This window comes from Esox lucius, chromosome 8 (genome assembly GCF_011004845.1).
Source record: "Esox lucius isolate fEsoLuc1 chromosome 8, fEsoLuc1.pri, whole genome shotgun sequence".
Lineage (NCBI taxonomy): Eukaryota > Metazoa > Chordata > Actinopteri > Esociformes > Esocidae > Esox > Esox lucius.
In genome coordinates, this window is record NC_047576.1 from 26,641,653 (window position 1) to 26,654,824 (window position 13,172).

Below are 13,172 nucleotides of genomic sequence, written 5' to 3' on the forward strand. Positions count from 1 at the left end.
ATCAATCTGGTCTGTTTTTGTTGATCAAATGTTCATTTTGAGACATGTGAACAGATAAAAAGCATTTAGATAAATCCCAGTGATCTGGACTATTGCTCCGTTTACACTTACTTTGGACCAATCAAATCAGCTTTGAAAATATCTGAGGGAATAGGATATGATGTGATTGGTAAGAAGACATGAATGAATTGAGCTGTCTCTTTCAACGCTGCCATAGTGACCATAATCTAACGCACAATGTATTTAAGGTTATTGTTTTTTTATTTTCAAAAAAATGTGAGGATACTTCAGCTAGAACTATACAATATTAATTTACACATTCTTACAACAACGTTCTCTAGCAATCCCAACAACTCTCCAACAACAAGTAAAAGACATCAGGGACGCACCAAAATAAACCAAGTTTCCCATAGTGCACTACTTTTGACCAGAAGTACAATACTTCATTGTACTATTGGGAATAGAATGCTATTTGGGATACATTCTTCCTCAAACAGTCATCATGGTTACACCACACCACTTCTGAGAGCAAGATGTCATCAAAATACCCCTCACAGCCATATTTCAGTGTAGCTTGTTTTCTCTGTGGTTATTCTTCTTTCAAAATATAGAGACAATTACGTTATCAAATACTGTATTTAAAGAAACACTTATTCAAATACATGATCAGTAATTAATATTTCATCTGAATTCCGGGACACCTGGATATTGGCTTTTGTCTTGAAGGGAAGATACAATATACTAAACCTCAGCCAAGCACAGAACATAATGAGCTGGGGATTGACTAATTGGAACCCATTCATCTTATTACCAAGAATATCTAAATTGACCCCTGTCATCATATTACCAGGAACAGTTTACCAGGAAAAATGTACTCCATTCATCGTTTAGTTAGGAATATTTGTAAAAAAAAAAAAAAAACAGCATTGTCTATGTTCTGTGGTCACATATAATGAGAGCCACAAGCTGCTTTCTATTGATTATCGTTGGTGCCTGAATTGTTTAGTGATTACTGCTCCAGCTCTGATCTTAAGCTATGACACATCTCCCTGATTGGGCTGAACTAAGTTCTAAAAAGTGTTTCTCAACCAACCCAGGTATGACTAAAGTAACCCATTTCTTTGTTGAGAGCCTGTGGCTGTGGAAAGCAGATAAAGAGACTAATACTCTTTTCAGACATATAGACTGTGGTGCCTCCGAAGCGCTTCGGTTATGACAGTTGTACATCTGTAAGGCAACACTAGCGCTTTTTAAGTGCAGGTAGGAAATCTTCTCTGGATGTGGTTCTGAACCGCCAGTGTACCGACATTTCCTTAGTCTGTAAAGAGAGAAATGCCGCGCCTGAATTGGGACTTACGTCCATCGCTGGACGACCACAACTGTCAATCAAATTGTCTCCAACTGCATTAGCGCAGCCTGTCTTTCTGCATCTTGGGTGCTGACAGTTCTGTTAAAATGTTTTATTCATTTTCATTCATACCATGATATATAGTAGAAATAAAATGCTTCTTGTCAACCTAACGTAACTAAACAGAATAAAAAGTATCACATGAATCCACATATTTTATCGATGTCAGGCTAAACATTCTATGCTGGAGCAGAATTTCCTTGTGTGGAAGTGTACAGTCACTTTTCATGGACCAATTTTTTAACTGTCAGTTGCTTCTAAGGACACATTACTGTAGCTGTATTGTATTTCTGGAAAAGGGATAATAATGTGGAGTTAACAGAATATCACATAGATAAAGTTAAACAAATGAAGTTCCTTCAAAACCTGTACATTATAAAGGAAAGATTCTCTTCACAATAATGTCATAAACATCCGTAGTGGCTGGTGGGCAGAGAAATAGCATCAAACCATGTGTGTTTTATCACTTCCTGTGCAGCAGCCAACAAACATATCACTTCCCATCAGCCTCCTCTGAACAGAACATACTTTTTCACAAGTGTTGGTTTTCTTGAGAAGGTTAAGTCCTCAATGTGCTTCCAGGTGAAGTTTATCCTGGAAACAGGATCAGATTTCCCCTGTCCCAATCGTAGATTTAACTACTTGTGGGGAGAATACAAAACTCAGCCAGGGTCAGTTTCCAGAGGCAAGGTCACCCTAAACCCCCAGGGTGTGCCAGGTGAAGCTGTTGCTACCCTCTGCTGGTTATAACCCACAATGCAACGCAATAGTCTTCTCTGCAGCTGCATTTATATAAGTGCAGTATGTACCAGCAGGACATACATAGATTGTGTGCATGTGTGTGTGTGTCCATGTTTTATTTCTTTGTTGAGCCGATCATCACCTTGGAGACGAAGTTGACGATTGCGCTGGCGGGTTGCTCGGGGTCGTGCTCTGCAAAAACGTGACATACGTTCTCTGCCCCACTCATCGACTTCCTCGCCACAAAACCAAAGATCCTGACAGCAGGAGAACCACCAAACAATTCCAGTAAGACAACCAAACAGGAATTATCCAGGCTGGGTCATATAAGAACCAAACTAAAATTAATTGGATAAAACCGAGGAGGAACCAATAACTGACTACCTTTCCATTTGGCTGGATACGGTGCATACTAAACAATGTAAATCCATAGAAAAGAGATAAAGGGAGTTTGATATGTAATGGTAGACAGACAGAGAGATAGATAGATAGATAGATAGATAGATAGATAGATAGATAGATAGATAGATAGATAGATAGATAGATAGATAGATAGATAGGTAGAATGACATACTTAGCAGAGGTGCAGCCATCTTTTGTCCACCTGGTGAGGAGATCATACTGTTAATTATCATTCACGATTTTCTGAAACACACACACGTTTGTCTTTATATTTTGGGAACCTGAGACCTAACCAAGACCCAGAAATCTATTCTCCCTAGCCCTAACACATACCCACACACAAACACACATACACACTCACACACACACACACACACACACACATACCCACACACAAACACACATACACACTCACAAACACACACACACACACACATACACATACACAAACACACGCAAACACACATACCCACACACAAACACACATGCCCACACACAAACACACAGTGGTGTACGATACTTACTTGCGGTCCTGTGGGTCAAGGGCACAGAATATGACAGTGTTGACATTGTAGTGTCTCCTGAAGAACAGCCTACAGACAAACACCCACAGACAAAGACAGACAGAGAAGGACAGACAGAGGTAGAGACGGACGGACAGGTTGATTACATTGGTGGAGGTTCTTTCCAGTTTGTGCATTTGTGTGAGTGTGTGTGTTTGTGTCCAAAGAATGCACACGTGTGAGTGTGTGTGGCCACAAGATGCGCGTGCACGACTCACTTCCTCTGGTTGTCAGTCAGGGTGATGCCCTGGGTGGAGACTTTGAAGTGGACTACAGTGGAGGTGGGAGGAGGATCCATGGCCAGCATCTGACTGGCTGCCTTCTGCACCGCCTGGTACCCCGTTAGGGACTCCAGCTCTACGGAGCCCAGGAACCACACGTTACAGGCTGGGGAGGGACACGCACGTTACACACAGATAACCTGGTTCCCAGATGTAGTCTCCAGCTTTACTGAGCCCGGGGACCGAACAAGGAAACGTGTGTTACACAATGAGACCGATGCATACAACAGAGATGATGAAGTACCTGCTCCTTGTTTCAGAAGGTCTGCCGCAGAGTTGGTGGCTGTCTGTGTTGACGACTCGCTAGTCTCTTCCAGAGGGTCTGACCGCGTGTGAACGAACAGGGCGTTACGAGGGAACTGAAATAAACATGTCTTTATGAAAGCAGGAGGAAAACACTGAGATTGCTACATATTCTTACCTCTGCCTGGGATGATGAGTTTGCAGGGCAGGGCCAAGGGTGTGATGGCATGTTGACAGACCAATGCAGTCAGACTTCCTGTTAGGAACAGGAAAACCTAAATTAGATCTATACCTTCAGTTCCCTCAGGGGGGAGGGGGGGTGTACATCATCCCAGCCAGACGTACCCCGGGGGTCATGATATGCGTGACTAAATGTCTAAGGTGTAAGATATTGCCCTCTGAAGCACAAGCCTCAGCCATGGTCTGAAAAATGCCCGGGTGCTACAGCCGGAGACCCCGGCCAAGATGACCTCTGCCCCCGCCTGGCAACACCTGCCCTTCCTGCGTCTCCCATGGAGATCCTCACCAGGAACCAGCCACGCTGAAACACTGTTTACAGCCACCTCAGGCGAAGCAGACTAGTGACTTGACCATTAAGCTACCAGGGACTTTGGGCAAATTCCAAGAAAGCTGCATAAACAACATGTGGAGTTTCCTCCCGCTTGGCTGAAGACAGAACCACAAGCATTATGGTGTTGTACTGAAGTATTTTGGTAATTCCTCTACTTTGGTCCTTCGTCTGAATTATTTTCATGGAACCAGCCCATCAACTTGTCAGACGTTTTCCAGCTGCTCAGCCGAAAGCTGCCGCTTGTTATTAGAGAGCAGGGATAATCAGAAAGGAACTTGGCCCTGTTCAGTGTGTGATTGTAAAACATTACTGAATTAAGGTGTTTGAGTGTTGACAGTTTGGTGTTGTCCTAAGAGACCAAGGGAAAGGGAACACTCACTTAGAGATATATTTTTCTAACAGTACTGTGCAGAATTTGTAGATACTACTCTATGTATACTAGAGGTAAACAGAGAGAAACAGAGTCTTTGTTGTCTTTGTTGTTTCTTCTGCCCACATTTACCTATTCACTCTTAATGTATAGTAAATGAGGGCATACATGCAACAAAGACATTTCCTCACCAAAGTAGGGTTCGTTGGGGCAGCCCTTAAGCCGCACCCCTTTCTGCGTGCATTCAATCAGGAAGTGCCTCACCAGCTCATTGGATAGGTCACCACTCACTGTGGAGATAGGAAGGGACATCAGAGAAGCGTGAGAATATGGTAGTTCCCCACACAGAAGTGAGGTAAGTATGCTAGGTTTAGATTTAGCAGCAGGTAGCCCTATTTAGAGACAATGGTGACTACATAGATGAAATTTGTTGCACAGCTGAGATTTAAATAGAGGAAGAAATGGATTCAGATTACTCTATTGTCCTAAAGGGCCAATGGCAATAACAGCATCACAGCAAATATATTTTTTAGAAGGATATGAATTGTATGGAAACCGTCTAGATGTCACTGTGACATTCCAGACAGCCATCAAAAAGCCAGTGTGATTAGTGGTGTTGTATCGAGGTGCGATCCACAGTTCCAATCCATTGTTTGGACAGCAACTGTGTTTTACCGGCCAGCTGGAGGTAGAACTACAACTAAAGTGTCCAACTCTTCCATACTAGAGAGAGTGGGGTGTGTGAGAGTGCGTGTGGGGCAGGGAGAGTATGTGTGAAGTTCAGAAAAAAAAAACATGTTGGGTCGAGATATCTGGAAGAAAACTGGACAAGTTGTTTCTGGACATTTTCTGGAAAATGCAATGTATGTATCACATGTATAAATAGGTTTAAGTATTTAAAGTAGCCAGATAGATTTTCTTCCGTGCAATAAGTGCAAATAGGTAGCCAAGGGTTACGACCTGCTCTTTTTCTCTAAACTAGGGGTGCTGCCATGAGACTATATTGGAATTGATGGGTCTCTCAGACCCTGCGTCTCAAATGCTACTCCTGGTCAAAGGAAGGGCACTTAAAAGGGAATGGGTGCCTTTGGGACGCGGGACAACGCAGCCTATCACACCAACCTTTTTTGCTCTGTGTCAAGACAGAAGGAGGGGGGCTGGACACCTTCATAGCCAATCCATAGGCTCCACGGAACGAGTGACTGTCCCTGACGATGAAGGATCCAGGTTCTCTGTCCTTCAGCACAACGATGGCTACAGAGAACAACATGGGTCAACACCGACATGCTGGAAGGCACAAAGATCCATGCCAACATACGCCACATACACGTTCACACAGTTTTTGCGGCACCAGTCAAATATCCTGAGATTATTTTCACCTTGATCTCTGGAGATGTCGGGTTTGTACCAAAACTTGGACGTGTCCTGTACAAACTTCACAGTGTCCTGCTTACTGGCAAATGTATCTGTAATTAAACAAGCACACAAAAGCAACTGCTGAGTCTGACTCATCTGTATTAAGACAGTACAGTAGTGGTATGTACAGTATATATTATTTAGGTACCGTTACTGATGTGTGTTAGAGTGTAATTAACTCTGAAATAAGGCATGCCCTGGTCTTGACATGGGTGTCAGTCAACTTATTTTGTCTGTACATTGTTATAAAAACATGGGACAATCTGGGTGTGTAAAAACCCCTCCTGACCAGCAGAGGGAGTGTTAGAATCAGAATAATCTCTATTTGCCAACTACATTCACATATACCAAGAATGTTACTAGTTTTATAGGAGCTGCTAGTGATACATAACATACAGGGACATTATAGACAAAATCTGACTACGTCAACATACATTTATGTACAATATGCAAAGTGGTGTGCATATGATATTAAGGGATATGTACGGAAAGATTACATAATTCCTTTGCTATTTATAGCACAGCTTTTTAATTAGCAGTTAACTGTTAGGAGATGTTTTGATGTGCTTTGTCCTGTTTGTGTGAGTGTGCGTGTTTCTGTGAGTGTGTGTGTGTGCACCTGGAAATGAGAATGAATAGAATGAGCATCGCCATTCAAGTCAGTGATGGTATAATGGTTTGACAAGCGGCCATTGCGAGTGAACCAACAGAAGCAAAGCAGCCTATGACCAACAAAAACTCTTTGTGCCATTATTTAACATGGGATCAGCTTCCGCAACTCGAATGACTGGATATGAAAGGTAACAGCACAAAAATTTACATACCAGTAGTGAATGTCAGCAAACTACTGTCATTCAATTAATTTGTAAATACATCCGTGAACAGCTTATAACTATATACTATAACTATATTATGACTACTGGTCATGTTTTCAATGCTAAAATGGAGTCCCAAAATGGAGGTGGTCACACATTATTATTTCTTTCCCTAAATATATTGTTTAATCAAGAAAGCAGCCAACAAGTAAAGCAGTAAGTGTATCCATCAATCTGTGATTCCTTGGATAAACTCAACTGACATCACAACAAATACATCCCATTGATATATTCACAACAGTTAGATAAAACATTATACATTACCATGGAAATGACATTCACAGTAACCATTGTGTGTAGCCGTGGGTTTGGTCACGTAGATAGGGTAAAGAGGTCAATGGAACACAGATCGTTGGGACACGTCATTGGTGCACAGTGAAGAACTTTCATCAAACAAGTTAATATTTATAGAAATCCTTTACAACTTGTTTGATTGTAACAAGCACACAATTCAAGTTTGATATAGTATGTGTTTCTTTGTTTTTGGGGCTTAAGATTTAGAAATTGTCCTTTTCAAGTTAAAAATTGACTGCTAATGGCAACACGCTATTCCTATATGTTGGTAGCATAATCAGCAAAAATAAATTGATAGGTGTAGTAAAAGTAGTTTTTTGCTGTAATGCAGTGGATTGTACACAATAACATGAACATATATTGGAATTGATATCCATACAAGCATCATACTTCTGTTTTAACCCAGAGAAAATATGAAATAACAAATTTTGCTGGAGGTCAAGGAGGAGATTCACAAGCTTTAACCCACGGCATCTTTCCCCCACACGTTATCATGACATTTCCATTGTTTGTGTTGAGTTCCATTAACCTCTTTACCACACTGTACACCAGCAGGGTAAAAGGTTTGGAGCCAGTTCTATGTATTATATTTCTATGTGGCCTGTGTTGGTGTTTACCTGATCCAAGCAAGGGGGCTCCACCACCGGCAGTGCTGGGTCCCCTGAGTGGGTCAGGGGTGCTGGCGGAGGGGAAAGGGATGCTGAGACAACTTCCACTAAGGGGACTGGAGAACCCACTAAGAGAGGGGGAACGGGACCCAGCCTGCCCCAGCCCCAGGACCCTTTTCTCAGGCAGCAGAGGTGGCAGTCCCCCCAGTCGGTCCTCTGCAAGCCCCAGGTCCAGTCCCAAATCCAGCCCTTCCATTGCTTCCAACAGGCTGCGCTCCAGACCCCAGTTTCCCAGCAGCAGAGAGTTCTCCTGTCTTTGGTCCCCCTCGCTCCTCTCACCCTGGCTCTGACCCCCAGGAACCTCCGGGCTCCTCGAAGGCCACTGTGGGGAGCTGTGGGCATTGGGGAGGCTGAGAGGAGACTGGGAGGGGAAAGAGCGGAGGTGGAACGGGGAGGACACAGATGTGGGAGTCCTGTCCGACCATACCGGAGGTGGAGTTTGGCTGAGGAGAAGAGGGAGGGATTGGGATGTAGTTACAGCACCTCCTACATACATACAGAGGCAACCATTACAAAATACAATTTGAAAATAACCAAAGTCTAAAGTGTATATATATATATATAAAAAAAAATACAAAGTAAAGTTTTTTCAAGTATCAGTATATCTTGTTAAAAGGCAAGTACCTTGTATTTCAACATTCAATATTCTCAGAACCAGTAACAGATTGTGATCTGTGGTTGCTTATCTACCTAAGATTTCACTTACTCAAGTTGTTTAGGAAACTGAAGGACCTAAATTAGTATACAAGAACACTCACACTCCATTCCAGTTGTTGTTATTCTAATGATATAACTTACCGGCAAGACTACAAGTATATGTAGAAAACTTTTTGAAAATACAAAATACAGTCCTTTAAAATATCTTGTTCAAAATACACTGCAGTGTAGTTCTGGTTCCAAATTCCTCAATATCTGTAACAGAAGTCTCTACACATATACACTGACAAACGCACATACACTCAACAAACGCACATACACTCAAAGTCACGCACACAAACACACACACACACAGACAACAGTGTGATTGATTGTGGTTACCAGTCAGTGGGTGGGAAGGGACTCCCTGATGATACAGATGGCATGGATCCAAAAATGATCTGACAGGAAGCAGAAGTGCCAGACACATCAGGGTGGAAAAGCTCCCCGTCCGATGAGGCTGGCGTGTGGGTCATACTACTGCCCAGGAAACTTCTAGAGTCTGTTAGAAACATGGAAAGAGCATACCATTAATAATAATAACTGCAACCAATGTTGTTTGTATAGCACTTATAATTAGAAAGTCATTTCATAGCTTGCATGCTGTTCATTTTTACTGTTCACCTGCAAGACATTTCATCCATTCCCATTTCATTCCTCAGCTGAAATTCCCATTTCATTTTGCACAGGCAGAGGCATGTACACTTAATCCTTCATGTATACATGGGTATGATCAGTGAAGCAGTGGACGTTAATGTCAAAATATCTGCGATTTTGGCACAAAGTAAGCGGTCACAGTAAGCGATGTATTGCTTTTCTATTGGACAGGTAGAACTAGGAGAACTAAGTCAGAACTGTTCCAGAGATAGCGGCCTGCTCTCAAAGACACCACAGAAGGATGTTGTGGTCCAGTATGTTGTCACCAACATCGACAAGGAGGACTGTAGAATCGGTGGCCATCAGCCAATCAGCAGGCTGTGTAAGGTTTAGAAGAAAGATTAGATGACAGTTGTTACTGAACCTTGTTTAAACCACGTTTCGATAAAAGGAAGTTAGATCTGTGAATCTGTCTGGTGATAACAAAAGTAAGGTCACAGGGGAAAAGGGGTGGGCTTTTCAGAGCTCACTGAATGCAGAATGTGGCCATTGTAAAGTTGCTGAGTGCTCGGGTGATGGGGTACAGTTCATCTTAGCGAATGCACTGCTCAGACTCCAGGGGACCATGAGTGTGGAAGGGTTAAAAGACGGCTGATGGTAGAGAACAGGGTTCTTGGGTTACCTTTGTCACTGTCAGCATTGACAGAGTAGAAGGCTGATCACGCTGCTTTCAAGGCTACAGAGTAGGTTGCCTGGTTCTCTTTGTAGGCCAGCAGGAAGACATTGAAGCCATTCGTCCTGCTAGCCCGATCAGTTCACCACCGCCCAAATTTAAATCTCCTTTTGATTGGTTTTATTCTATCATTTCCTCCTGCGTTGTCCTTAGGAACCGATTTGTGTGTGTTCGAACCAGGCTATATATGTAAGCTCACCACTGGAGCCATTTTTTCTGCATTTGAGATGTTACATATATGGTCAGGTAATAAAACACATGTAGAGAGAGAAAGAGAGGGAGAGAGAGAGAGAGAGAGAGAGAAACAGGAAATGGAGAGGAAGAGATGGGAGGAAATTAGAGAAGAAGATAGAGAGAGAGAAGAGAGGAAGGGAGACTACTTTGCAAGTCTGAACAATTGATGTAGTTGCCCAAACATCCCTCACCAGGCCCTTTTAGGCCAGAGAAGCAGTGAGTAATGGAGAAAACATTCAGCCATCATAAAGACCTACTTGTGTCCTCTACAGCCCCCTCCCCCCTCCTCTTCTTCTGTCTCTCTCATCCCTCTCTCCCTCTCTCTCTCTCTCTCTCTCTCTCTCTGCCTCCATTGACCAAAGGCTGAAATAAACCCCTCCTCCTGAAAACTTCAGTACTAACTTACGTAACTATAGAAAACACACAGAAACACTCATTTGTATTTCCATGCGTCCTAAACTGAACCTTACACCTAATCCTAACCTCAATCTCAACTTCACCCTAAACCTGTATTGCACCTTAGATTCCCCCAATGTTCTCATAGGGGTCCAGTTTGCATGTTTTTGTATCCTTGCAATTGGTCATAATTCACTCTGTAAAATGTATCATGAGAGCTGGGCTGCAGAAGATTGTGTGTTTGTGGTCATAGCTAGAGAAATCACCAAAGTCAATGCCCCCCCCCCATATATTCCTACTGTAGAATATGGATCACATCCCTCCATCCATATTCAATCTATTTCCCCTTGTTCTCTTTTTCTGTCATGGGGAAGGAAACATTACTGCTGACTCGCTCTTCAACCAGATCCATGAACTTTGGGGCAAAATGAAGTGAATTCAGCACATCTTGCAGAGTAATGGAGGTTAATATGTGCTTTACCGTTAGACGACCAACACGTTCAAACCCTAGCCCTGTGTGTTGAACCTGTACTGACCCCTCTGAGGTTAAATAGCATCAGACACAGGCCAAGAATTCTAGAGATGAAAGGTCAATAGGAGCTGATGTCAATGTTTGCTTGCATTTTCAGCCAATCAAAGGCCAGCAACTTAGTTCCAGGATGCGATCTCGCATACACACCCCTTGTTCCAACCAATCATCTTCTCTGTTAACAGGGAGTGTCCCTATAGCAGTTACACATTTACGCAGAAGACATTAGCAGACACTGTCATCCAGGGGGACTTACAGTAATCATGTATTTTCATAATAGACTCCCGTCCCCATGAGAATGGCACCCATGACCGCAGGGTTGTCAACCCCATGGACAACTGGAGTAGGACTATAAACAAAGTGGTAAACAATGACAACAACAGGAAGCATCACACCCCATGAGGGCGATTCCCTCTAATACTTTCCCACAGTGGGATAACTCTTGAGACATTCCAAACCAATCCCTGTTCCCTTGAGCAGTGGGAGACGTAGGAATCCCCTGTCAAAGCGGCCGTCTTATTGACTGCGGTCTTAGCTGTCGGTCTGTCTTGGTGTTCCGGTTTCAGAGCTCATCCCTGATGCCTTCCCTATAATTACAGATGGACACTGCCCTGGGAACGCCGAACCCACCCAACGCCACACACACCAGTCTCTCCCACTTCAGACAGACCACTCTCGGGAGTGGGTTTGTCACTCCCTGATGGATCAGTCTACGTCGTCAGAGCTACATTCTCACAGCAGCGGTCCTGACTGTGACTAAGCAACACCACAACCATAGCTACGTATGCGCCGCCAGTGAAAAACGTCACTCTAGAGTGTATGGGTGTTTTGTTTAAACTGAACACGCACACACACACACTCACACAACATTGTATTAAGAAGCGCAGGGGACTTACCTTCCATCTTTACTTATAAACCAGTTCTGTCTCTTACAGTCATGTCAAAAACTAAGAACAACCCCTGGAAGTGTCTTAACATAATTGGACATATGTACGTGTCATCTTCCTTTCAACACTATTGACATGTATAGGTCACCTAGTTTTTCAAATGACACTGTAGGATAATATTTTTCAGTCATTTATTAATAAAAAATGAACATTCATGCTTTTTCATAGAGCAGAAAAATGAAAACACCCCTAGCGTCAGTGCCTGGTGTTGCTTTCTTTGGCCGAAAAAACTGCATGTAGCCATTTCTTGTAATTGTCTATCAGTCTTTTACATTGACTGAAATTATTTTCTTGCCAACTAATTCATACAATACTGCTTCAAATACATTTAAAAGCTATCTTTCATGCACGGACCACTTCAAGACCCACACAGCATTTCAATAGGATTTAGATCTGAGATTTGGGTCAGCCATTCCATAACCCTGCTTTTGACAGATGGCCTCACCTTATCGTCAAGTATTCTCTGGTCCAATATAAAATGAATTGTTGACAAAATAATGGCAAGTTGACCAGGCCCTGAGGTCGCAAAGCAGCCTGTCTTCTTGCACTGAACTTCTGCTCTGGCTGGTGTGGTATTACAGTCCAGAGTCCAGTGGAGATGGCAGTAGGCAAAACATGTGTTGGCCTCCAGCTCTGCTGTTTATAATCGCTTCTGCCATGTAGTAGGCATTTAGCCACAGGTGGATTAGGCTCTCAAGCAAGACTGCTACTTCTGCAATCTTTCAATGAGTACAGTTAAGAAGTCGGGGGAAAATCACTGATGAAAAGTGACGTCACTGCCTGTTTGCTAGCGCTTCAGAAAACAACTGAGTTTGCATGAACACGATTCCATCCGGAAGTTTCCGACCTGCCTACCCGTACTTGTCATTTGTTGTGAGAGTCGGTTGTCTGAAGAGAGTACTCCCTGGAACCATTTATTTCTCCGCTTCTGAATGTGCGAAAAGCCAGCTTTGTTACCAGACTTTGTGTGGTTGCACAAGGTCTGGCTACCCAAGACTACCCATGGATCAACAGTGAATTCTGAACATTCCCTCTCTCAAATACACACTCACTACACAGCAGGGACGAAAGCTTGAGCATCCATCTCCTCTCCTCTAAAGAGGGCTCACAGACTCCCTATTGACCACAGGAATGTGCTTTTTCTTGCACTCCAACAGACGCGCGCACACACACACACACACACACAAACACACTGAGAGGCCCAGTCT

At 43.2% G+C, this 13,172-nt stretch overlaps 1 protein-coding gene across 5 annotated transcripts in view; it reads right to left on the minus strand.

The window, feature by feature from the left end:
- Window positions 1-242: 242 nt before the first annotated feature.
- si:ch211-191a24.3 (tensin-3) overlaps window positions 243-13,172 on the minus strand; it is a 39,909-nt gene continuing 26,979 nt past the window's right edge. For 4 of the 5 annotated variants that reach the window (XM_010872447.3, XM_010872445.3, XM_010872446.3 and 1 more), the window contains 11 exons: window positions 8,871-9,030; window positions 7,782-8,275; window positions 5,959-6,045; window positions 5,702-5,833; window positions 4,771-4,869; window positions 3,817-3,894; window positions 3,640-3,717; window positions 3,333-3,501; window positions 3,076-3,144; window positions 2,724-2,753; window positions 243-2,406 (listed from right to left, as the gene is read on the minus strand). In XM_010872447.3, the coding sequence (XP_010870749.2) occupies window positions 2,265-2,406; window positions 2,724-2,753; window positions 3,076-3,144; window positions 3,333-3,501; window positions 3,640-3,717; window positions 3,817-3,894; window positions 4,771-4,869; window positions 5,702-5,833; window positions 5,959-6,045; window positions 7,782-8,275; window positions 8,871-9,030 (1,538 nt within the window). In that variant the 3' untranslated portion in view covers window positions 243-2,264. Of the gene's footprint in view, window positions 2,407-2,723; window positions 2,754-3,075; window positions 3,145-3,332; window positions 3,502-3,639; window positions 3,718-3,816; window positions 3,895-4,770; window positions 4,872-5,701; window positions 5,834-5,958; window positions 6,046-7,781; window positions 8,276-8,870; window positions 9,031-13,172 lie in introns of those variants that run through there. The other variant, XM_020049319.2, reaches the window with a different exon arrangement.